This window comes from Coenobita brevimanus, chromosome 88, assembly GCF_032717465.1.
Source record: "Coenobita brevimanus isolate Jiangsu-jjx chromosome 88, ASM3271746v2, whole genome shotgun sequence".
In the NCBI taxonomy this organism is placed as follows: domain Eukaryota; kingdom Metazoa; phylum Arthropoda; class Malacostraca; order Decapoda; family Coenobitidae; genus Coenobita; species Coenobita brevimanus.
In genome coordinates, this window is record NC_137041.1 from 2784359 (window position 1) to 2812278 (window position 27920).

At 40.7% G+C, this 27920-nt stretch overlaps 1 protein-coding gene across 1 annotated transcript in view; it reads right to left on the reverse strand.

Annotated features, from left to right (window-relative positions):
- Ten-a (Teneurin-a transmembrane protein) overlaps nucleotides 1-27920 on the reverse strand; it is a 475834-nt gene that overhangs the window by 141856 nt on the left and 306058 nt on the right. Inside the window, 4 exon segments of the mRNA XM_080281215.1 lie at nucleotides 13035-13242; nucleotides 21977-22123; nucleotides 22556-22632; nucleotides 23613-23718. Coding sequence (XP_080137341.1) covers nucleotides 13035-13242; nucleotides 21977-22123; nucleotides 22556-22632; nucleotides 23613-23718 — 538 coding nt within the window.

Consider the following 27920-nt stretch of genomic DNA (forward strand, 5'->3'; position numbering starts at 1 on the left):
ACAACTGTCATAAATGAATTTGTAACAGTATACATTAATCAATAAATATATACTGGTATACATTATACCGATTTATTTTTCAATAAATTACAAAACTTCATCAATGGGGTTAAATTATTCTGATGGGGAATTCTGATTCACCCACGTAATACTATTTTTCAGTTCATATTCCTGTATATTTGTTGCTGGAGAGAAAAAAAAAAAAAAAAAAAGGGGGGGTGGGGGAATTCCTTTAGCCCATGTGGATCGGCCACTGAGTCAGAAAACTGTGGCAAGTCAGCATTGCACAGTTCTCATTAAAGTGCTTTGACTCCGGGTAATAAATTCTGCTCTGATCTCTAATTTCATGGGGGGAAAGAATGAGAGGCTCGACTTGAGAATACTCCCCATGAACCACCATGATTAAGCGTGAGGGATGATGGGGGCCTGGGAAGAAAGATGGTGGAGCATCCGGGAATTATGTGCACCAGGCTGAGGAAAATACAAACGTGCACTCCATTACTGTAGTGATAAATTTAATCAGGATACGAAGGAATTCGTATACCTTGCTATTACTAATGAACCTTACACGTGTCCGATTCTTTGCCATAAAACAGAAAAACAACTTCCACATAATATTACTTTAGGTATGACATAAATATGGCGGATGGGACTTCAAAAATCTGTCGCTAACGAACCTTGCTACCATACACATTATCTTCCAGAACACTGATAATTACTTAAGCAGAGAAACAAAGTCTTTGTCTATCATCCATTTTTTCCCTACTAGGAGTGTCAGTACCCAGGGCTAGGCTACTAAGTCCTGACTTAGAATGCAAAGGTGACCAGCCTTACTTGCACCTCAGTGGCATTATTTTAGTGATAAACTCCACCTCCCCTGGATGTATACCTTTGTGGGTCCCTTCCTGCTGAGTGCCTTAACCCACTAGACAAACCGTAGTAGAAATTGAGTAAAACATTGCACCATACTGAAGGAATTAATGACTGACACGCAAAAACTGCTAAGAATTTGAGTCAGCAGAGGAGACAAGCTTGGGAGTTTAGCGAGGTTTTCAGGAGTCAGAGAACTGGTAGAAAATATTAAAAAGGTCTAATGAAGTAATGAATACTATTACAACCAGTAGGGGGATTCCGGAGTTCTGAACCGAAAGAAACAAGATCAAAACCTACAAAAAGTAACCCACAAGTTTAGAGATCCACATAACTGTCACCAGCTAAATTTCAATGGTTACTTCCACATCACTTTGTTTGCTGAAATGCCATAGGGAACCCTTTACATAAAAAGATGGGACCATATTCTCATGGGCTTAAAAGATTCCCTGGCATTTCCTGGCTATTCAGCTGGCATATAACAACTACGTATTCTGTGCAACGTTGTTACTATTTTTACATTAGTGCTGTGATCACATACGGTTCTAGTAACCCGGTTCATCTTTCAAGGGAAATCTAATCAAACCCAAGTTTTAACCCGGTTCATCTTTCAAGGGAAATCTAATCAAACCCAAGTTTTAACCCGGTTCATCTTTCAAGGGAAATCTAATCAAACCCAAGCTATCATAATCTTTGCCATGGTTTGGCTCTATGGGCTAATTCTGGTATACCTGCCCTCCAATAATCTGAACTACAAGGCTTATTCCTGCAATATTTGGTCAGGTTCTGATTTTAGTTTTGGAAAGGGAACAGAAGGGCAGTCAACTGAAAATAATTACTTGCCAGAAAAAAAAGTTGGGACTTGGCCTGCTGACTCTATCGCAGTCTGGTAGGCTTTTTCCACCGAATTTCATTCCAATAACCGAGTCCGGGAACAGATTTATTTTACACGTATATTATGGATCCAGTATATGGTCTGCATAATAAGCTCTAATCCATTAGCCATTTGCATCCACTGGTAAGACCTTAATGAAAATTGGCACACATCAGATAGCATTCCAGCACAGCCACTAATTAGTTTGAAGTTTGCCTGACAGTTTAGTTTAAGAGATGCTTGCCACTGGGTCAGGCACTGCATGACTTTGTCCCATTAATCACCTCCACAAGTTCAAAATCAGTGAACATGTACCAACCATATCCATTTACAAAAGTGTTCTTCCCAGCACAAAAGTACTATAATGTACTCCAATTATTTCCCTAACAATAAATGGTTAACTTCCTTCCTCTTGTACATTATTCTTAATACGTATTTTCTAAAGGCGACAATGTGTAGATAACATTGTTAGAATATTAACTTAAAAAAAAAAAAAAAAAAAAAAAAAAGAGGAAGAGGTTTTGGTGCTCCTCCTAAATACAGTACAAGAGAATAAAGCCCCAGATTCTCAACCAATCCATCACCCATACCCTCTTTCCTCACCTTCGAAAACCAGCGCTAAAGACATAAACATAATACTGTACATGACATACCACATTACAAACTAAACTGGAAGACAGACTAGCAAACCACAGAAGTACAAGACAATACAAGACCCGGATTGTCAACCACTCCATTACTCATACACTTCCCTTCTCCTATACAACCAAAGCTACAGACTCACATACAATTCGCGTAAAGGACATATATCTCTTCTACTTCTTCATAGCACTTAAATCATATTCCTCAAGTAATATCCGTGACTATACAATAAATGGCATCAGGCATCTTATCATCAGTTTTCGAATCCCACCTCTCAGCATTAATGGCACAAAACTTTTGCTTGGCATATAATCAATAAACAAATTCTCAAACAATGTGGTATGACAGATTTCACAATAAGCACTAAAGCTTTTTATATTTTTAGCGTGTCTCAATGTGTGGTGCATCCATTTATCAGTTTGTCATTAAAGAAAACATGCCATGAAGTCTTATTTGTATCATTCAGTCACACATTTCAATTTCCAAAGTTGAGCCTTCAAAGCTTTAGGAAAAGGTCACCGAGTGTGTTTCATAATAATAAAAAAGAGGGAAGACAGAAATCTGCACTGGAGCTTGTTAATTATTCACGAGTTTTCAAAGCAGTGAAAGGTTAAGACAGTGTGCATGCTTATGTTTTGCAGCGTCTGCACTGGCGGTGAATACATGGGATCAGAGAAATTTGTTCAGGAATTTGCATATTGTGGGAATATACTCCAGAAATTATAGCCTAGAGGAATACATTACAGATTTAGACATTTACAAATCATGGGAATACACTCCAGAAACTGTCACTTGGGGAATACATTCAAGATTTATGAATTACAGGAATAAGCTATAAAATTAGGGATTACACATACATACTCGACAATTTATGGATCAAAGAAATATAACCGTGAATATACGGATTATGGCTGCATGTTAAGGAACTGACTGCAGACGTAAAGTACTATCAAAGAAAAAAGGGGACTGGCGGGTAATTGACGCTGGTTCTGAGGGACAACACCCGATACCCCCCCCCCCCAAAAAAAAAAGGTGGGGGGGGGGCTTTGTAATAACACAGGTTTATATATAATGGCTCTCAAACCCAACTGAATTATTCTACTCATAAAATCTTAACCCAAGCTATATATATATATATATATATAAAGGTAGGCAAGAAGAGGGACACTATCACAGGAGGTAAGCAGAGACCCAACGAACTGTTTTGAGTAAAGGTAAAATACTTCGTCTTAAAACCTAAAATTACTTAATCCCGTCAGAAATAAGTCACGGGTCAGTACAAGAGTAAGGAAAAGCAATAACTAACCAAACCAAAACAAGAAGACCGAACCCAATGACTTGAAGACAAAGGTGATTATACTCTGAATACCTTAAAAGCAGGGGGGGGGAGGGGGGGAAATCCTTCCTGAAACATGTTTATCTTTCAATTCAGGTGTGTGGAAAAACAATAACTAGCTAACTATAACAGATTAATACATATCACACCACTGTCTTAAGCGTAGAAGAATATACTTCGTCTCAAAAGTGGATAAGAAAGGTCCTTCCAGATACGTCATATAAAAATGCAGGTGTGAAGGAAATGGTAACTGACTATAATGGATGAAGATAAGACCAAGCCACCTGTCCTGAACACCAAGGAATACAACGCCACAGGGAATACAAAGAATACAAAGCCCTCTCTTCAGCACGGAGCAATGCAGACCAAGAGATCGCCGTCTTAAGCAGAGAGAAATGCAAACCATGACATCGTTGTCCTAAGCAGAGAAGATTTCAGCCCCACTTTCCGGTGTTGAAGCTGAGAGGAGTCTTTAGTGAGCAGAGAGGATTATTTAGTGAGCTGAGAGGAATATTTAGTGAGCTGAGAGGAATATCTGGTGAGCTGAGAGGAATCTTTAGTAAGCCAAGAGGAAAGTTTAGTGAGCCAAGAGGAATACTTAGTAAGAGTGGAGGTATATACCTTGGCAGTCTCCAGCTAGAGGTCCAGACAACCTTGAGCCGAGGGATGAAGGGGATGAAGACCTGTGCAACCCTCTCACACAAACAGCTGCTTGAAATGTTCTCCTTGTATCTCTCACGTACCCTAAGACTACAGACTCAGCACAGGCGCTACAACAGGGTAGAAGGAAGCGGACACAAGGGAAGCAGAGAGAGTGGAAGCCAGAAGTGGAGAAAAGACAATGCAGAGAGAAGGTGGAGTTGATAGAAGATGAAGTGTAAAAAAGGTTAGGCGAAGTCGGGAAACAAAAGATTAGGCATGAGACGAAGGGTGAGAAGTGGAAAGAAGACAATGCAGAGAAGTGGGGCTGATAAAAGATGAAGTGTAAAAACGGAGGAAGCGAAGAGAGGATGAAACAGACAAGAGGACGTGGAAGCAGAAACATTAAAGAGAGACAAGGTATCACAGAAAGATGGAAGAGAAAATTGGGGAAAAAAACAGCAAGGAAAGAAGAGGCATAGGAAAAGTAAGAGGCAGTGTGGTACCAATCTATTTACCAGACACGGACCAAGAGGCGCTACAAGAGGTCCCTTTTCACTACGAGGACCCATTACGTGTACTTACTAGCGCAGCTTTAACCCTCTCAGTCACAGGACGTCTTTACTTCAATCTTACTATTTTCAGACAATTTTACTTAGCTTGGAAAGACTTAGTGGTGAAAAGGTTACCAGACTATTCCTAACCCCTCCAATTCAGGGGTTAGCTAATTTTCCAATCCCTCCAGCTCAGGGGGTTAACCAGTGATTTAACCCCTCCAGTTCGGTCTCTTTCTATGCTGTACGTAATCGTCTGGATGCAGGAAGGATAATTTATAAAGCCATTCCTGTGGTGAGGGGGCTAACATAGATGCAGGACACACAGACAGACAGACACACAAACACACACAGACACACATCGGCTGGCCAGCATGGGGGTCGTATCCCCGTAGGGTAAGATGGCTCCCCAGCACCTTTTCCTTAGCGACTTACTCAGCATATTACACCATTACCCATTCAGCCTAAGATGCCAATTACTCTATTCTTGCTAAACCTTGACGATTTTATTCATCTTTGAGGACACTTTTAATTGTGGAGGGATTTAACAAACACTGATTCTAATCCCTTCACTGACAGGCTATCTTTACGTTGAACAAAATCATCTGGAGGATGCAAGAATAAACAAACCACATCTTCACACCGAATAAAAGATAAATGCAATACAGATAAATGCAAAAAATAAAATGTAAAGAGGTAAATGTCCCGTGTGCCATTTAAATACCTTCAATACTGACATGATTAAATAATACAGGTAAATAGTAACAAGTCATATGGTGAAATTATCTGGCAGGGAAAAAGTACTTGGGAGCCTCCTAACCCCACGAGACTAGGCCAGTATCCTACGTGGCAAAAGAGGCTTCATGGCACCTCTTTCATAGCAACCTGTCTTCCATTTTACACCTTAACATTCTCTTCCATGCTATTTACCTCATCTTAATACCGACTTAGGCTCCATCAATAACACACAAAGGGATATTAGGGTGTAACATGGAAAATAAATCGCTACGGAACAGATGTTAGGAAATCTCCGAAGCCACTTCGAATACGACTTAACACCCGAAGGTCCAAGCCGCTACATACACAGTTATCAACTCTACGTCAAGTGGCTACAAGTGTGATTTTTGGGCATTCACACAAACAGGCTACTTCCAACTACAACAATAAATCCCCCACGGTTGTTGTTAAATCCCTTCATGCTTACAGGTCGGATTAATCTTAACCCTTTGAACTTCTAATATAACTAAAAATCGCCTCGAATTTATCCGAGTGACATACCTAAAGGATAGTTAAGTAACTTTTTTAGCTTTCCAACGTGTCTTTTGAGGCTGAATAAAACTGACAGCCATTCCTCTAAACTAGAACAAACCCTGTCCCTAATTTAAACTAGAATAAACAGCCATTACTTTAAACTAGAACAAACCCTGTCCCTAATTTAAACTAGAATAAACAGCCATTACTTTAAACTAGAACAAACCCTGTCCCTAATTTAAACTAGAATAAACAGCCATTACTTTAAACTAGAACAAACCCTGTCCCTAATTTAAACTAGAATAAACAGCCATTACTTTAAACTAGAACAAACCCTGTCCCTAATTTAAACTAGAATAAACACTGTCCCCAGACTGCAAAGATTAATCCTGACAATAGTTGGTTAATTTTCATATGAGAAAACTGGGCCGCTCCAACAGCTTGAATGCGACATTCGGTGATTTGGTTATGAGGTAGAAATGAGTCTCCTTGGATACTAGCCAATTTCATACTCCAGTCTGACTACACCTAGCAGATGAAATTAAATGGGCCATAGGCTTACTCTCAGCTGAAATAAATCACCTGGTGTTACCTGGAATAAAGCCCCTAAATGCATCCATACCACCTGCTTCTAAGGTCTTTTCTACTACATTTTTTTTTCACCTGTACTTCTTACCCAAAAAATAATAATAATAATATCGGTAAATAAAAAACAAAGCGTGCATACCCTAAATCTCCACTGCACAAGGCAATGCTGCATTTTTAACCCAAAGGAAACAGAAATGGCCTTGACTTTCTGGCTGACACACGACTCGGGGTCTTTAATCATTCAGCGACACAGATTATGAAAGTGGAGTCTGTGATGCCTGAAAATAATTGTCAATGATTACTTCCAGCGCTGTAGGTAATCCATGTTACCTTGATCAGTGTGTGTCACGGGACGGGAAATGAGAGGAAATCGAAATGTGATGCTGGAATAATTTAAGGTTCTGGTTTTGTCGGCCTATATCGCTGTGATTAATATATGTAATTTTGCGTTACAAAAGTTAACAGAAAATGTATGCTTCTAGTCAGCCTTCGTCACTGTGATTGTTATTTGCAGTCTTATGTTAGAAAAATTAACAAGATATTCTAAAATACTCAGCCTATTTCATTATGATTAGTAATGGTATTTTAATGTTGGAAAAGTTAATGAACATTTGTTCTAGTTACCACAATCAAGACTGCCATTTATCAACCTTTATCATTGATCTTTTTTATGATACAACGTAACTTATGTATCTTCAAGTGACTACCAACAGCATTATTTTTCCTCTGCTTAATGAGATCCCTGCTCAACAAAGGGTTATAAAACTATCACAAATGTTTATAGAACTATCACAAAGGGCTATAAAACTATCCTGATTAATCCTTTACAAGCTGTTACTTAGGAATTATAGTCTAGTTACCACCAGGAGATTTTATTCAGAAGAGACTCTTACTGGGCAAAACCAATATCTGATCATCATTGCAGTCTGGTTCACCTAATGATCATCAGAGCAATTACCAAACTCACTGTCAGAACAATTAAATGACCCCATGACTACCTTTGATATCTCACATCAGATTAATTAACTTATAAATAGCCTAACCCTGCAGCATGTAATGGAAATTGAACTACCTTGTCTCTTGGGGCCGTATTATCGTGGGCCCAGATGACTCTAACTCAAATATGATCAAATTCGCGATTAAGTCGACTGGAAAAAAAAAAAAAAAAAAAAAACTACCTTCACAAACTGATCTCGACACTAACCCAAGGATATTCAACTTTGCAATTATATATTAAATCTATCCAGTTAAAACAGGTCTATCTACCTTCATGTACGAGTTAGAAATTAAGCTGACCTGGAGCCTAGAGATCCAAGGGTGAGATACGCAAGATCGGTGTGACTAACATAACCTCAACCTCTCTGCATAACAAGCTCATTTACCCTCACAGCTGCAAGTCACAGGATCAGCCAACACACAAACCCAACCCCCTCCCACAACCCCTTAAAACACCCCTTCGTTCCATCGCAAGGGTTGGAAAGTGGAGCTAATGTACAGTTAGGTGCAATAGTCTGCTCCTCTTCATATTCTGGGATTTAAACTGACTAACTAGTACTACTACCCCTGTGATGCACAATTCTTATAAGCTAGTGAATATCTTCACTTAATTTCTGTAACGTAACTATACTGTGGAAAACCTACCAATTTACTTTCCTCTGTTGCAATTAATCTAGTAAAAATCTTGATAATATTTATTTGTGAGAATTATACGACTGTAAAAAAAAAAAAAAAAAAAAAAAAAAAAAAAAAAAAAAAAAAAAAAAAAAAAAAAGCTTATACCTTCTAGTTTGGTTGAAAGACAGAGAATGTCTGTACAACTAAAGTATGATGATGATATCAGGATTTTAGCAGGGAAATATGGATTATATTAGGTAAGTACTGACAAACTGCCTTCAATAAAAAAGGTTTCAAACTGAATAAAAGATAATATGAAAAGATATAACTATATATGATGGGTATTTTGTTCTTTAATCTGAATATGGAAGGTATTTCCCACACTGACTAAAATCATCTAGAGGGTTCATCATCAACTATCTATTTCAACTACAAAAAATAAAAACAAAATAAAATGTCATCATACTTGTGCCAAATCATCATGTTCTGTATTTAGACCAGACAAAAAATTATGCATGATCAAATTAGGTAAGCTTTGAATAAGTATCCCAGAATTATTGCCCTGAACTGTACAAAAGGATCCAATATTCTCCCTCTACTCGATCCCCCCAACCCCAAATGACACAAGAGGCCTTAGTGCAGATCTGTAGCCCAAACTACTGGCCTTCCTAGCACCCACCCCAACCCTCCAGCCTCCCCTGTGCCTTCATGGAGTGTTAGATGTAGATTAAGTACCACTGAAGTCAGATACATGTAGTCTTCATTATACACTACGGATGTGTTACAAAATTTCACGGAACTGGTAAACTTAGGGAAACTGGTAAGCTAGGTAGCAGTCAAGTATACAGACAATATTTTTATAATTAACTATATACTTCAGAGTAAATTTTTTTTTCAATGTCAAAGAAGAATTTATAAAGAGGACTTATTGTTTTATAGCTTGTGTACCATATAACTTACACTACATTTATCCTAAGTACCATATAACTTATATTACATTTATCATAAGTACCATATAATTTCAGTATTCGACACTTCAGGCACCATAAAAAAAAAAAAATAGTACCATACATACTTGCAGACAGATTTTTTTTTTTTTTTTTGTCAATATTGTTTGGTATAAATAATACTGATGCTAGTAAAAGAACAAGAGGTGTGAGAAAGTTTCCAAAGATTCGGTTTTGTCTCTGAATCCATATTTTTAACAGCTAAATGACAAACAAGAAGATATAAATGACTGTAAATAAGAATCGCTGGAGAAAGTTCAATTATGTCCTCTTAAAAACGTGAATGATTTTGATGCTGGGGTAAATAAATTATATAAATATAAAAAAAACTATCCACAGGTCTAGTCTTCCTCTGTTGGTGTATCATTGTCGCTTATTTATTAATTTCTTTCTATTTAGCACTGATGCGAAATAATGAAATTTGAGGTTAGTATGATACAATGGGGTTTTCCAAGTTTTTCTTGCAATCTCCAAGGATATATATATGTATGTATTTTTTTCTTATTAGGAGATTTCTGGCATGGAGGAGTAGGACACAGCCTTCACTAACTCCATACTAACTGGGGGCTCTCCTAAGCTGAATAAAATCATCTTGGAGTAGGAAGAACAAAAATTCAATATGACTCACTGTAGGGAATGGTACAATGAAGACTTTTGGACTCCTTTCAAGATGTTGGTTTTAACAACAATAATAAAATATGACCTCACCATACTGAAGGGGTGAATTTTGGATGCAATTTTGAAGGCAACAGATGAGCTGGGTCGAGGAGGGTGCGAAAAAGAAGGCGTGACGTAACACAAACTAAGTCTCATAACAGTAACGCTACAATAGACACTGTGATCACCAAACATATATAACTAATTATTACCATCAAATTGTTAATTATGACTTTTTAATAATTATACTCTTCAGTGACCATCCAAGTTTAATTTGCTGAAAGGGAACAGGCATGGCAACAAACTTTTAATAATTATACTATCGTCTTTACGAAAGGGGAAGGGAAGATCCACTTTTGCTTGAACAACAGGGGTTCACACTGACAGCAATTTCTTTTTATATATTTTTTAATCAGTCCGGGTAGCTAGTGTCATGAACTGATCCCAAATTAATAATACAACAAAATGCAACAACCAATGATGACGTACAAAATTAAGGGAAACTTATTTAGTACTCAAATTATCAGTCTTTAATAAATCAACTGTTCAGCCTCTCCATAGTTACAATCTTAGAGAGGTAGGGAAAGCAACAGATATCTTTAGGAGAGGGGAAGGGGAGGGGGAAGGGATGGGGGAGGGGAGAGTAGAAAAGGAGAAAAAATGAAGAACTGAGAGCACGGGGTGAGGGAAGTCGCTGGCTCTCCTGGGTACTAAAAATTGATAAAATGTATAAATAAACCCAAAAAGAACAACTGGTGACCAAGAAACGATATACAGCAAATAAAAAACAACAACAGCTACCCGAAAACACCTAAACATTTTTTGACAAAATTTTTTTTTTCGGCTGACAATGTAAATATGTGTACTGTACAGTATGTAATGAAATAAATCTAAAACGAAAAACTAGTGATCAAGAAACGATATACAGCAATGTAAAAAAAAAAAAAAAAATCAATGTCAAAAACCCTCTTCTTTGAGGGAAAAAAAAAAATCTATACCTGAATATGCGATTTCTTCTAGGCAAACTTTTTCCAAACAAAGATTACACGACAAAAAACCAGGAATTAAAAATGCACCCAATTCATATTCCATTTCAACCAAGAATGTGCAATGAAGATAAAATTATACCACCTAAAACAAGGAATTATAAAAAGGCATGGTAAACTATCAAAAAAACTTAATATGAAAGTAAATTTGTATACTGCCCTTCAAAAAAAAAAGCGCAACACCATTTCTCTTTCAGTTTTGATGGACATGCATGTTAAACTGAAGGTTTATACAGTGTATGAAAAAAGTGGATACTCATAACCATTAATACTTCATATTTTCTCAAAGTAAAAATAAATGAATAAATACGCAAAAACTAAAGCAAGTGAAAGCAATATTAAATCCTTAAAACGGTGAATGATTATTATATGAGAATGAAAAATGTGGCAAAAATATTTAAAACAAAATGAATGATGAAATGAAAAACAAAACATACCAATAGAAAACTGGGTTATATATCAGGAAGACATGGGATTTGGAGGACTGACTAAATGAGGGGGATGGTAAGCAACGAAACAGACGCCTGAACACATTATTTTTGTGGGATTTCGTTTAAGAGAAGACGCTGAACAAATAAATCCTAATCCGTCATCCCTGATGGAAGAAAACTAGGTAACCAAAAGCGGAAGGTTGCTGAGAAACAAAAGACAACTGACAAAGAAAACAGACTGGGGTATGAACAAGTAACTAAACACAATGAAGTACAGGCATAAAAAAATAAATAAATAAATAAAAAAATAAGTACAGAAATGCATCACAGAAAATTAAAGGCAATTAAAGAAAACAGAGTTGAGGTTTAGAGCTTAACAGGGGAGGGGGAGACATCGAATTACTGCATTTAATTAAAGAAAATTTACTGACACTCTATTATTTACTTAGACTATTGTTTTGGGAAGATAAATACATAACAAAGCACTGCCCAGGAGAGCTAAAGCGAGGAGTTTTATTAGGACACACCCGGAAGAATGCTTAATATTTTTTTATTACATTATTTTATGGAGGAAGAATTTTTTTTTAACAAAGGGAAAAAGGGAAATGTTCCAGTTAATTAATCAGAAGGTAATTTATCCCTAAAAACCAAAGCATGTCCACTGTGAAACTTTGAAGATGTTAAGTTAGTTCAAGAATTATATCCTGAAGTTTTTTATAACAGAAGAAAGAAAATGCTTAGGGTTACTTCAAGGGAGAGTTTGTTCCTAAACTGATGGGGTCAAACCTTGTTCACTGGGAAGAAAGAAACAATGCTAAGGTTAGTTAAAGATGAGAATTTGTTCCTAAACGTTTTGAGTTCTCATTTTTTTTTTTCCAATCTCATACTCTGTTCACTGGAATCAGAGAATGTGTTATAGTCAGGGGATAAGGTTCTCCTATTAGTACTATATAACATTTATGAGTTAATACGGGGAAAGGAATGACAGTTATTTAAATAGTTCAACTGTGATCAGCCATGTAGTTTTAGGCTTGACCAATGTATTGCATTCATGCATACGAACACAACACACACACACACAAATGGCCATATTCTTGGTAGCACAGCAGACTGTGTAACACTTGCTCCTTGGCAATTAATTCTACATATTACATCTCATTCTCCTGTGTGTAACTTAAATGTTTTCTATTACAGATAAGCAACAGTAACACACAGGATGATATTATGGTGGAAAAAGCAAAATTAATCACTAAGGAAGAGCTGCTAGTGTCTCCTAAGCCTGCAAGAGTACTAGCCAAGGAAAAAAAACACAATCACACATCCAAACAGAGCTTTCAAAATGATCCATACACCCAAACACACATTCTTTCACCACAACTTTACCCATTGTGACTTGATCAAAAGGGAATTGTAGGGGGATGGGATGGGCATAGGGGTACGGGAGGGAGGGGCATCTAAAAAGGCTATCAAAGTAGTACAGGGAAGGGGGAACGAAGACTGAACAGAACGGCAATTCCCACATTACCTCTCGCTGAACTCATCCTTCTGCGCGAAACTCTGGACACTGGAGTCTTCGATGATAAATTTGACCCGCTGGTAGAAGGAGGCGGTGACTGCGGGTGGCTGTTTTCGGAGTAGCACCTCGACGGGATCACTGGAAACCATACACATGACGTGTTCCTCGCAAGCGGGCTTGGAGCAGCACTCGGAGTCTGAGCAATCCACCAGCCCGTCTGATGGAGAAGGAAAAATGTTGGTTAGGGTAGTGTAAGGCAGAATAAGTAAGGTTAGGAAGGGTAATGTATTGTTAGGAAGGGCTGGGTAGGGTAGGGTAATGTAAGGTAAGGCACGGTAGGATAGGGCAGGACAGGGTATTTAACAGCAAGGTTCCCAGAATTTGTGATTATGTAGTTTGACGTTTGAATGCATAAACACCATAAAAAAAAAAAAAAGACAAAAGGTATTTGGAAGCAATGACTGAGGGAACAACAGTACTAAGCTTAAGTGAATTAGTGAAGAAATAAAGGACTGGCACAAGGTCAACAAGGCTTGGGGAGAAATATGAGAAAGAAAGGCAGGGAGGGAATACAGTCACTCTCCATATATATGATGTGCAATTTACCATAATTTTCAATGTGTAGCTGTTTCATTTCTAGGCAGACTGACACACACATTCGCTCTCTCCAGGACGAATGCCAATTATATCCAGCCTGGGATATCTCATGACGATTATCAATTATCTGAACTGTTCCACCGTGACGATTCCCTAATTAATTAAACCCCCAACCCCCAATCAACCCCCCCTGTCTATCTATCCCTCAACCCCTCCATCAACCTCCTAAAACCCCCTCTATTTATCTATCTATCCATCCCACATATCAGCTCAACCCCCTTAAACCCCCTCCCTCCCTCTAATTATCTATCTCCCAATCAACCCCCTTAAACCCCCTCCCTCCCTCTATCTATCTAGCCACCACCCCACCTCAGCCCCCTTAAACCCCCTCCCTTTTACCTATCTACCTAACTACCTATCCACCATAACTCAACCTGCTTAAACCCTCTCTATTCTATCAACTCCAACTTATCATCCTTCTCTCCGTCTCTCTCCCTTCCAATTTATCCATGTATCTACCATTCCAATTTGTATCTCGTACTACACAATCTTGTACAATCCCTCCTACATACGTCATTGCACTTTTTTTGTTGTTGCTCTACTTTTATGACATGAAGATATATAAAAAAATAACCGTTACCCATTACGCTTTTCAGAGTTCGTTATTCTTTATTTTAGGCACTGTTTCTAAGTTTAATCCCAGTACAACTGATCACAGGAGGGTGTGGAGGGTTGGGGAGAGCCTTCTACTACCTATCAGTTTGTTATGTATTTAGACCAGACTACTCGCAAGAACAGCAAGGTCTGTATTGTTTAGCCACAGAATTATGCATAATTACCTCAAAAATACTCAATTTCCCTGTGTGTGTGTGTGTGTGTGTGTGTGTGTGTGTGTGTGTGTGTGTGTGTGTGTGTGTGTGTGTGTGTGTGTGTGTGTGTGTGTGTGTGTGTGTGTGTGTGTGTGTGTGTGTGTGTGTGTGTGTGTGTGTGTGTGTGTGTGTGTGTGTGTGTGTGTGTGTGTGTGTGTGTGTGTGCCCTAATAATCTTCAGAATACACAATTTTTCCGTCTGATCCAATATCTTTAATTAAAGTTCAAATTAGTTTTATAATTGGTTGGTCATCCCTAGCTTAAAAATTCTCTCTCTCAAACCAAACTATTCCTCTGAATTCTCACACTTGCCCTGCCTCTCCTATCTCTACTTCCCTCTCACACCTTCCCTTCCTCTCTATGCCTCATCCAACCCTACCTGTCACTCATTCTCATACCTCTCTGCCTCATCCTACCCCACCCTACCGTCCTGCCTTTCCTTAACCCTCTCCACTTTACCCTACTTCTCCCTGCCCGCTCCCCCGCTCTCCTGTCCATTCTAGTCTGTCCACAACGTAAACCAAAATATAATAATGAAAATGATGATGATGATGATGATGATGATGATGATAATAATAATAAAACTTTCGCATTACCACATAACCCAATTCAGCCTCGTCCCTTCCATTTCAATTCTACTTCACCCCATCCCATCAAAACTCAACAGCCATATTTTAACATCACCTTACCCAGCCCAGCTCCACCCCACCCCCACCCAATGCCACCCCACCACAAATCCACCTCACCTCACTCCATCTTGACACTCCCCACCAAATCCCACCCCATTTCTCCTCAGCCCCGCCCCGCCCCGAAGGTCAAAGGTGGGCAGGTCAGGTAATATTCATGAAGTTTTTGTGGCCCCGAAGACCTACAGTTGGGAAAGACTACAGACCTCACTTTCACAGCTCTCTCTCTCTACTTACAGGTACACACATCACATTACCTCATATTCACCCAAGTACCCCCCCCCCTTCTCTCTTTCTCCAAACCTTCGACATTTCCCCTCTCCACTCCATCCATTTCTTTCTCCTCCTCCCTTCGTTATACCCTAACATTATCATTTCTTTCCCATACCTTATCGGTTTTCTGGACATTTTCCCTTCCTGTCACTCCCTTTCGCCCTTTTCCGCTTCCAGTATTTTTTTTTTTCTATTCATTAACATCTACCATCTTTTTAACCTCTCCTCCTTCTCTTCATTTTCTTTCATCCTACTTTCCTTCCTTTTCTTTGTCCCTGATATATCGTGCGCTACATTTTCTCTCTCTCTCTCTCTCTCTCTCTCTCTCTCACCTTTTCCGGGAGCAAGAGCTTTTACCTCAAGAGTCCTCCAGTCCCCAAATCATTTCCGCCACCACAAAACATTTTCCTTATTCAACCCAAATTCAACTACATATAACTTTTACGCTACCAAACGGCGCCCTTAAACACACACACACACACACACACACACACACACACACACACACACAAGCTTTTAACACAGTAATCTTATTTACCAAACTTTTGCATAAACTCAAAAATACTCCTAGTTGACTCAACCAACTTCCAAACCTAAACTATATTTCTCAATAAAATTCAACTAACCAATTTATCTACCTGATTCAACTAACTTTTACTACATAATAATCCTCAACTAGTCAGCTTTTTCAACCTTACAATTCCCTTTCTCAAACTGCCTTGAACCCTACATTATCTCCTTCAATTAAAGTTCAAATTTTCAGCCCAACTATTTCTCCAAGTGACTCAACCAACCTGCAAATCAACACTCTATTCCTCAGCCAAAGCCCAATTTCTCGACCTAACAATTTCCCTTCAACTAACTTCCAAATCTACCCCATATTTCTCAATAAACAAAATCCACTCCCACCTCTCCCAGCATATGTTAAATAAGCCAGTACCCTCGTCACTAATCCAGGAAGACACTGCGCTACACGGCAAACCTCTCCATTATACACTAAACTCATTACTAACCCAGTTTCCCTCCTAGCCACCTCATCCACACCCACACTCTTAGCACTCGAGATGTGGAATTATATATCTGTTAGCATACAAATTTCGATAATCCATTCAATACGGTATTATTATTATTATTATTATTATTTCTATCCAAAACTAACCTGTCAAATTTCTTTTTACCCTCTTCAACCTTTAAATTCCTTCCTCCTACCCCTCACGCACCCAACCACACACACACACAAATCTAAACCAACCGGACTGGCCTGACCCAACCTAACCCAATCCAACCATTCCTAACCTCTTTCCACCCCATTTCAGCCCTAAAAATTCCAACCCCCCTCCCCCTTCCCCCACCCCCACTAACCCCTCATTCTCCCTCTCCCTCAAAAAGATCGGCCACAGATGGAGAAAAATGCTTAATCGCGGTAAAAGTTGTGTCCTTCGCCTCCAAAATTCTTTACAACTCGATCTGAATGGAATTTGAGTCAGCGTTTTTTTACGACGAATCCCAAAGAACACATTTTTTGGGTGGCGGTGGCGGAGGGGGGTTTATGGACTGGGTGAGGGTGGGAGGAAGGAAGAACGTATTAGGGAGAGAGGAAGGAGGGAAAAGGAGGAGGAAGAGGAGGATCGGTGGACTTATAAATTGAGAGGATGTGAAAAGCGAGGTGATAGATGGAGGGGATGATTGCAAAGAGGATTTAATGGGGTGAAAGGGAAGGAAAAATAAATATGATTATAAATGGGGTGGGCAGGGAAAGGGGGGAGAGACGGGAGAAGGGGGAGGGGGGAAGGCTGAGTAGAGAGAGAGAGAGAAAGTGAAAGAAGACCGTCATAAAAGGGGAGACAGGACATGTGAAGAGTAAGAATGGCGGGAATGTGAAGATTATACGAGGGTGGGTGAGTAGGAAAGGAGAAGGAGGAGAAATAGAAGGGAGGAGGAAGGAGGGGAAAAGAAAGGAGAAGGAAGAGGAGTGGCGGTGTTCAGATAAATTGAGAGGAAGTGAAAAGTGAGGTGAGGGAAGATTATGATGATGAAAATGGGTGAGAAATGGAAGAAGAAAGGTAAAAATGGTTACGGAGATACGGGGGTAGGTGAGGAGAGGGAAGAGGGGAGAGAGGAAGGGAAGGAGGGAAATGGAGAGGAGGAAATGGGAAAGGGGAGGAGGGAGGAAATGGAAAGGGGAGGAGGGAGGATATGTGGCGGGAGAGGAGAGGGAGGAAGGAAGGAAAGGAGAGTGAAAAAGAATGAGAAAAGGAGGTACAGAAAGGGGCGAGGAAGGAAAAAGACATGAAGAGATGGGATGAGGAAAAAAGAAAAAGGAGTAGGCAGGGGGAAAAACAAAGAGTGAGAAAGAGAGATGGGGACAAAGATTATGGAATAAGAGACGAGGAAAGGCAGTAAGAAAAGGAACGATAAGATATGATTTGGATGAGAGGGGAAACAAGAGAACGAGAGGAGGAGGGAAAGGGAGATAAGGAAGAAAGGTAGAGGGACGGCAAAGGAGGAAGAGAAAATAATTATAAAACAAAAAAGGAATATAAAAACGAAAGAGAGAGAGAGAGAGAGAGAGACCAGAAAAAAAGTGATTGAGACAGCAACATCAAAGAGTAATAACCAAGATAAAAGGATGCTGCTAAAAGTCAGACAACTTCACAAGTGCACAAAAATTACAGTAACCTTCAACACCAGAAAAATTTTAATTATCTTCAAGCAAAAAAATATATATTGTATAGCAAAATTAGATACGAAAAAGTCTGCCAGAAAAAAAAGAGGAAAAAAATGACAGTTCTTACATATAGAAGTTATTATGTAAAAAGTGAAATATTGTATTTGTATATTTTACATTTTTTGACACACACAAACACACACACACGAACATAACCACATCCAAAACTCTCCCTCTCTCTCCCACGAACCTTTTCCTCCTTCCTCATTGTATCATTGAACTCCAGTCCTGTTTTCTCTCCCTTATCACGTCCACCGTCCTATCTTTTAACAACAAGCTGCCCTCCCTCCCCTCTCTCTTAGCCTACCTCACACCCGGAAGTTCCTCTCATTCTTTTTTCTTTCTTATTAAAGGTTTTTTTTCTTTACATCTGTTTCTGAAGCTTACTGGCAATCCCCCCCCCTCCCCTCTCTCACTAATGCTCTTACTCTATTTTCTACCTATGGTCCCCCCCCCTTCACACACACACACACACACAATCAATGCCCTTTATTCTATTTTCTTGGTGTGATTTCTTTTCTTCTCTCCCAAGATCGACCTCTCCCCCTCTCCCCCCACCTAATCCCCCATCCTACCCCTCCCCTACCCAAACTATCCCGTCCCTCACTCCATCCTCCGCTCTCATCCAATCAGAACCCTCCTTTCTGAGTGGGCCTGGGAATGCAGGGTTTTGATTGGCTGGCTGGTCAAGGAGGGCAAGGGTGTGGCGATTTTTTTTTTTTTTTATGTACTTGAGTATATTATTTACTTGGGCAGGGGTTGAGAGTAGATGCATCGATTAGAGAGAGAGAGAGAGAGAGCGAGGATGCGTATGAATACAGACAACTCCAAAAATGTCAGAAGAATATTAAAGTAACTAACAGAGCTCAACAGAGAACACAAATATATTAACTTATAAAAAAAAGATTAAATTTATATAAACACGAAAAAAACAACAAAGTTTACCCCCAAAAAACATTTAACAGAAGAAACACACACACACACACACACACACACACACACACACAGTTTCACTCTTCATTCTTTTAACTCTAGAAGGAATACTTTGCCACGAAAAAGCATCGCCCGAGAAAGACCTTCATACTGATCTCAGAGCTGCTGATGCATCTCTACCGTATTATTAAAGCCAATCTCTAAATATCACTCTCTCTCTCTCTCCTTCCTTTCTCTCTCTCTCTCTCTCAAGGTTAAGCGATGTCCATGGTAAAAATATGCACATCACTCTGAAAGAAGTACTGTACGCAGTGAAACAATAACGTAAAAAATAGACGCCTAACATCAATGAAGGAACGAAACAAAAGACGATAACGAGTAGGGGTCGAGAAGATGTGAGCAGAAAATCAATTAATCCATAAGAATACGAAGAAAAGGAGATAAAAGGGGAAATAAGAGAAGACAAAGGGAAAGAGGAGAAAAATGCAGAGAATAAGAAATAGTAAAAATGATGGGGAGACTAAAACAAAATAAGAAATGCTGACGAAATGTGAATAATCATAAAATAAATTAGAAAAAGTAAACACTGAAAAAGGAAGACGAGAAACAGAAAAAGCAGGAGGAGGAGAGGAGAGGCGTAGGCTATAAAGGAACTGTGTGGGAAGATCAGAGAGAGAGAGAGAGAGAGAGAGAATTATCCCCCTCTCTTACCTCTCCTCCCACGACCTACCCATTTCCTAATTCCCTCCCCCCACCCTCCCCTACCCCTCTTTTTCTCACCCTCCAACCACTCCTCTCTCTAATCCCCCTCCCTCCCTCTCTCTCTCTCTCTCTCTCTCTCTCATTTCCTAATTCTCCCCCCCCCTCTTCTGCAGACGACATGCGAGCTCATCTCATCTCGGCCAAGACCTGGGCAAGGAGACCATCTGATGTAATGACTCCTCTCTCTCTCTCTATCTATCTATCTATCTATCGGCCTGTGTCTATCTACATCCTTCCTTCCTTCGTTCATTTTGACAGCCTTCCTCCCCCCCTCTCTGATGCTCCTTATTCACTTTTTCTTGGTGTCATCCCTTTTCTTCTCTCTCTCTCTCTCTCTCTCTCCCGGCCAAGGAGACCATCTGGTGTAATGAGTCCTAGCTGTTCTCATGACCTCCCCGCCCTCTATCTATCTATTACTCCTCCTCTATCTATCTTAAATTATCTCTATTTCGCTGTCCTTTCTAGCTCAATCTACTTCACACACACACACACACACCATCTCCTTTCCTCCACACCTCCCTCTCCAATCCCATTCCTTACCCCATATTTCACTACCCTTCATATTTCCTCCCCTTCTACTTATCTCCCTACTCCTCATCCTTTTCTCAACTTTCCTACCATACCATTCCTCCATATACCATACCTCCCTTCCCATCACTGCAAGCCCCCCCTCCCTCTTCATCCCTCCCTCCCACCTCCTCAAATCTCTCTCCCATTCCTCTCATTTCACTTACTCCTTCCTCCCTAATCCCTCCCTTACACCTCACTCCTTTTCCCTTCCTCCCCCATACCTCATTCCTCCCTACTTCAAAGTCCCCTTCCTCCTTCTACGATCTCTACCTCTTCCTCCTTCCTGCCTCCCACCTCACACATTCCTACATCCACAACCTCTACCTTCTACCCTCCTCTTTAAATCTCACACTTCCTTCCTTGCCATCTACCTCACACTTCTCCACTTCCCTCCCTTCCTACTACTACTACTTCACACTTCTATTTCCCTCCCTACCTCATACTTCAGAATTCGAACTTACCTCCCTCCCTACCTACCTACACCTCATCTCAAGCTTTACCTCCCTTCCTCCTTCCCTACCTACCTCACATCTCTCTCTCTCACTTCCCTCCCTCCTACCTCACTCTTCACACTTCCCTTCCTCCCTGCCTCACACCTCTCCCCTACCTGGATTATCGACGGGTAGTTAATGAAGAACCACTCGACAGCTCGTTATCGCCCGGCTGACAAGAGGGGGGGAGGGGGTGGAAGGAGAGAGAAAGGAGAGGGAGAGAGAGGAAGTGGGACAGAGGAGTGGGGAGGGAAACGGGTGGTGGAGGTAAGGAGAGGGAGGGAGAAGGGAGTGGGTGAGGGAGGGAGGGAGGGAGAAGGGAGTGGGTGAGGGAGGGAGGGAGAGAGAAGGGAGTGGGTGAGGGAGGGAGGGAGAGCAGGGAGGAGGGGGTGAACTTAAGAAAACAAAGAAGGAAAGAAAATTTGAAGCGTATCTCTCCCTCTCTCTCTCCTAATATGCCACTGCCTATGTTGGAACCGACCTCGCGATTTTTACTCAGCAGTCAGCTCTGCTACCACTCTATACTTACCTCTCTAAACGTAACGAAATTGGATACTAAAATTCTTCCATGTCATAATAAAAAGAATACATAAATACTGTAACTTTCATTTGTCATACATATATACAACATATTCATGTATGGTATATGAAACTAAAACACTCGTCTCCAGTGATAATAATTCTAGTAACAGCAATAAAAATAAGTTTTAAAAATAATTAACACAAATAATAATGGCAATAATGGTATACTAAAGCACTTACCTCCTTGGAAGAAAAAAAAAAAAAAAAAAAAAAAAAAGGCGCTCAATCACCTCTAATACCTGTATTATACACCAACACAAAAGGATCGACTAAGGCAGAAAAAAAAATTACAAATAAACCCACATCCAACAATGTAAAGAAAAAAATCATAAATCCTAATCTCTTCCTGTCAAGCTATTAACAGATGATAGATAGAGAGAGAAAATGAAGTACAGATAGAGAGACTGATAAATAACGTAGGGAAAAGGGAGAGGAGAAAACCAAAACCTACAGTACTCACCTCCATCGTTATCAAGCTCGTCATTACACCTCGTCTCCAGCTGAACCGAGCAGTCAGGCCCGGTCCATCCTTGCGAGCACTGGCACTGGTACTGTCGGGCCACCGTGGTACACATCCCGTGACCGGAGCACCCGTTCACGCACCCAGCTGGACCGGGACAGAAAGTGTGTTAGTGAGATGGGCGTGTGTGTGTGTGTGGGGGGGGGATTGAAGGCGATTTGGTGTCATTTAAAAATTATGTTTACGTCCCTCCACCACCCACCATATACTCGTAACAAGACCTGAATACCTGAATCTCGAGAGGTTTAAGCAATGAATGACCTACGTGTTCAGGGAAGAGAGTGAGAGGGACAGGCCGTGTTAGTGGCTGGGTGAACGATTAAGTGCTAAACAAATTTGTCTATCTGAAGCATCAGTAAACAGCGAATTTCGTTTAAAAGCAACAATACACTTCAAGACCTGATTTTCATGACATCACATTTCATGACTTATCAGCACTATGCTCTGAAAAAACAACCAAAATCAATACTCACACACACACACACACACACACACACACACACACACGTAGATACTCACGGATAGTACAGTGCCTGCCATTCCAGCCTTGTACACAAACGCAAGTACCGTTGTGACACTGCCCATGAAGTGAACACCTGTTAAGAGAAACAAATAAATACATAAGTAGATAAATAAAAATACGAAATATTTGTTTAGCTGTATTTTTTCAATTTAAATCTCCACAAATCGCTATCACCTTGTTTTTGGTTAACTCTTGCTCTTACCATACGATATATTCAGCTTAGGACAGCATACTTTTAATGAAGGGGTTGATGATGGCTATACCTATCTCCCCCCCATTGTAAAAGTCTTTCCACAGCTAAATATAATCGTCCGGAAGTAGCAAGAATAGTGTATACACATCACCGGATTCACCTTCCCTAAAGAGTGTCCCTGATATTAAATTACTGTAAATAACTTTAAGCTTTCATTTTCTTACTATCCATTCTATTTCGGTTATAAAGTGTATGGAAGCTGTAGGAATGAAGCTGAAAATACTACCAAAATAAGCAGTACTAAACGGAACTTTCAACTGAAGTGATTAAAAAAAAAATCTATTTGGTCACAGTTTCCTACTTTATTACTGGTATTTACTTCAATGTAGATGTTATTTGGCTTGTAGCTGTAGAAGTCAAGACAAGAATGAAAGCACTGTACAGGATCAATACTCCATTTACCTTAACCTGGCCCAGAATTTCGTCCTTTTGCAGTTTATTTCACGCAGGTCATCGGAGGAGACCACGACTCTATATCCATTCCAAAGCATTCCTTCGTGACCAATATTAAAGATGACTTATTTTCACAACTCAGCAATCACGATGGGGATGGCAATTTTTGGCCAAGTCAGAGTAAAAGGAGAGGATGGGAGAAGGAGAAGGAAGAGGAGGGAGACAGGTGGAGGTAGGGCAGAGGAAGGGAGACGAATGTGTAACGGAGGGAGGAATGAGCAGAGAGGAGGGGGTGGACTTACGAAAACAGGAAAGGAAATGTATCAATCAAGCTAAGAATATAAATAATCTTATACAAATAATTCTATACACAACCACCGTAGGTCTGTAGTTTATGGAAGGCTTACCTTGAGTCACAGGCCCTCTGGTCACACCTGGGTCCCGTCCACCCTGCCTCGCAAACGCAACCCCCCTTGTCACACTGACCATGCACGCAATCCAGGCTGCACTGAGCTGTAGGGGAAAATTGAGTGCGTTAGTTTGGAGAGTGGAGAAAGCGGAATTGAGTGCATTTGGTGTAGAGAGAAGACTTCAGTGGTTAACTTTGAGATTTAAACCATGTTGCACTCGCCAAGCACGCATAACCCAGTAGACTAAGTTTCAGCTGTATGGGAAGAACTGAGTGCACTATTCCTAGTATTCTAACTTTTTTCTCTTTTGCTTTTGTTTTCCTTTTTATTTGTTTTTATTCTGTATGCAGTTCACTTAATAAAAGTTCACACAAGTACAGAGGTGTACATTAACCACTGCAGGACAACCTATGCTGCATTTTCTTCCAGGGCGCTAAGGTCTCTCTCTCTCTCTCTCTCTCTCTCTCTCTCTCTCTCTCACCAAAGCGAGTCTTGCTAAGGGCCTCAACAACCTGAAGGAGGGCCAAGTGACCCCCTGCATCTCGAGGCTCACTCCAGTTTTTCGAGAAGGACAACAAACAGAGTCGGATGGCCCTCCAACAAAACGCCTGGCTGGAGGGAGGAGAGAGGAGGGAAGAGGAAGGGGGGGGGGGGGGAGAGTCTGAGGGGGAGGAAAAAAACAAAAAGTGGGAGAGGCAAGGAGAGTCTGAGGAAAAAAATAAAGGGGGGATTGAGAGAGGGAGGGAAGAAGAGACAAAGAGGGAAGGAAGAGATGAGATACGAAAGAGGAAGAGGGGAGAGGATGGCTGGGTGAGGTGAGGAGAGAGGGGGAAGAGACGAAAAGAGAGAGGAGTAGAGAAGAGAAAATGGGAAGGACGGATAGATGATTAAGGAGGAAAAAGAGGAGGGAGGAAGGCAGAAAGGAAATTAAAGGAAATAGTAGACAGAGAGAGAGAGAGAGAGAGAGAGCAAAGGAAGTCTAAAATGGAACCTTGGAAAAAACGCTGATTATCGTGGACCTCGCTGACGATAAACTGAAAAATGTAGACATAATGAACGGCGATAGACCCAATGATAATAACACAGATAATGATAAAATAACGATACATACTGACAGATAAACGAAAATATATAACCGACAGGCATTCAGGAGGAGAAAAAAGATATGAAACGAACAGATAAAACGACGATAGATACAACAATGCAGATAGATAGAATAATAGATAGAGGGGTGGGGACGAAAGATGGTCCTTGTTCGAAAGAATTAATAAGAAGTTGATATAATGAGGAAAACTTTAGTGAAAACAGTCTTGAGGAGGAGGAGGAGGAGGAGGAGGAGGAGGAGGAGGAGGAGGAGGAGGAGGAGGAGGAGGAGGAGGAGGAGGAGGGAGGGAGGGAGGGAGGGAGGGAGGGAGGGAGGGAGGGAGGGAGGGAGGGAGAGGGAGAGGGAGAGAGAGGGAGAGAGAGAGAGAGAGAGAGAGACGAGAGGAGAGGGGAGCGTGTTTTTCCAGCCAAAGTTTCACTCCCACTCTAAAGTTCTTCTGCCGGATGATCTTGCTACGCCTCTCTCTCTCTCTCTCTCTCTCTCCTGTTTTCTCCATCTTATGTTCTCTCTTCACCACTTTATTTTAACTCTTTTTTCAACAGCTGATTTTCCTTTCTTGTACTTTCTTGTTTTCACTTTCGTTCCTTTTTCGTCTTATTTTTTCCTGTTTTCACTTTACCTTTTCCCATTCTTTTTTTCCTCCTGCTTTCAATTTTACTTTTATTTTTTCCTCTTTTATTTCTTCACTTTCATTCTACTTTCCCTTTCCTTCCTTTTACTTTCTACATTTTATAAATACACATACACAAATATACACAGGAAAACAGGCAGACAGACAGACTGACATGATAAACAAATGGACGGATATTGAGACATGTACTGAGACGGACAGACAGACGGACCGATATAGACAGACATAACCTGATAAAGATGGAATGAAAAGACAGATACAAGTCACATCATCCTCAGGCACTCACCGTCCATTACCTTCTCTCTGCAAGTTAAAGACAATCACAGCACAACTCCACACACACACACACACACACACACACACACACACACACACACACACACACACACAACATTTACCTGTTTACACCTTGTCACTCAAACGCACAATCAAGCTGTAACTTTTCTGACCAGCAGCGCAGTAACCCCCTCCCCCCCTCTGGCTACTGCAATATTCAGCCGTGTTTACCTTCACACTCAGACAGAAGCTCTTTCGTTCCTAATAACTGCAGACGAGTTTACAATGAAAGTATTACGGTAGTATTTTAAGATGCTTCAGGAAATACTGTACCATCTCTTTTTTGGCGATTATTTCTGCATATAAAGACGCAGCAGCAATAATAATGATAATAATAATAATAATAATAATAATTACATCTCTGTATTGGTTTATACTTTCTCCTACCTAAAATATAAAGTGGATACCAAACAGAGGTGGACGAAACGAAAGACAATACAAAAATACTGCATTTCTATCTTATTAGCAAAATGTCTCTCTCTCTCTCTCTCTCTCTCTCTCTCTCTCTCTCTCTCTCTCTCTCTCTCATACACACAAACTGAGACCATTGCAAACTCCATCCAGCCAAAAATATAAACTAAAAGAAAATTGAAAGTCGAGCCTTGCAACTTCCTTGAGTCACCCAGCGAACAATAGAAAATGGGGGAAAACTTTTATATCGCTGAAAATGAGAGAGAGAGAGAGAGAGAGAGAGAGAGAGAGAGAGAGGAGGAGGAAGATGGTTGAAAGACAAGTGTTTGGTAAGACACGGAAAGTGAAAGAACGCGGTGAGAGAGAGAGAGAGAGAGAGAGAAAACAGTGAACAGAGCGCTTGGTCAACGAGGAACAAACTTTTTAATATGCAAACTTTTGATTATAGCAACTTTCACGGGGCGACAGAGGCAGAGGGAGGGAAACAACAGGCTAACAGAGGCACACAACAGGGAAGGGGAAGCAAACAGGAGAAAGTAAACAGGGTCATAAACGGGGAGGAAAACAGATGGTAGAGTAACAATGAAAGGGCGACAGAGGCAAAGGGAGGGAGACAACGGGGTAACGGAGGCAAACAACAGTAGAGAGGAAACAAACGGGGACAATAAACGGGGAGGGAAACAGAAGGGCAGAGTAACAATCAAAGGGCGAGGCAAACGGGAGAGAAAAAAAACAGGGTAACGGAGGCAAGTAACAGGGGGAGGAAGCAAACAGGAGAAAGTATTCACGTGCAAATAAACAGCCAGGAAAACAGATGGATAGTGTAACTGAATAAAAGAGAGTAGAAACCGAAGCGATTAAGAAATTTTGTCCCATCCAATGACATTCTTTGCATTTATTCCAGATACTTCCTCTCCCTCCCCCCCCTCCTCTCTCTGCCATCTTTCTCTTACTTTACATTCTATTCCTGGTACTTCTACCACCCAGCGTAGTATCACAGACCGTGGGTAAAAAATAAAATACAATGAAAAAGGGACCGTCTGTAAAAATAAACGAAAGCAAAAGATGAAACCAAATTACTCAACAATACTTATAAAAAAAAGGGGAAAATACCGCAAAAAAGACCAAATTCCTGAAAAAAAAAAAAAAAAAAAAATACACCCCAAAAATAAAGACCAAATTAAGCGTAAACAACAGAAAATGGACAAAGAAAATGCTCCAAAAATTAAAGAAAAACATTAACTAAAGTGCAAACAGTAAACAAGGTAGCGAGACAGCCGGCCCGCATGTAAACAGCTCCGGAGACGAAAAGAGAAAATTACCCGCATTCCAGTCCAAACGAAGGCAGACACGCGGAACGACGGAACGGAACAGAGGAACGTGGAACGGAATGGGTTTTGTATATGAAACGGGAATGATCTGCAGGAAAAACAGAACGGAACACACACACACACACACACACACACACACACACACACACAGGGGAGGGGTAGGTAGGTACTCTCTCTCTCTCTCTCGGGGTGTGCAGGGCCTGGATCGGATATCAAGTGGGTGTTGTCGCCTCGTCCGTACTGAGTATTGGGGGATATGAGGCAGGGCGGCGATAAGGGCCGTGGAGAGGCTGGGAAAGTGGGGGGGGGAGAGAGAGAGAGAGAGAGTATTGACATACCTTTGAACTTCGCAATTTTGAGAATATTAATCAAAGGTCGGATACCAGGCTGGGAGGGAGAGGGGAAAGAAGAAGGAGAGGGGAGGGGCAGGAAGAAGGAGAGGAGGGGAGGGGAGGGGCAGGAAGAAGGAGAGGAGGGGAGGGGAGGGGCAG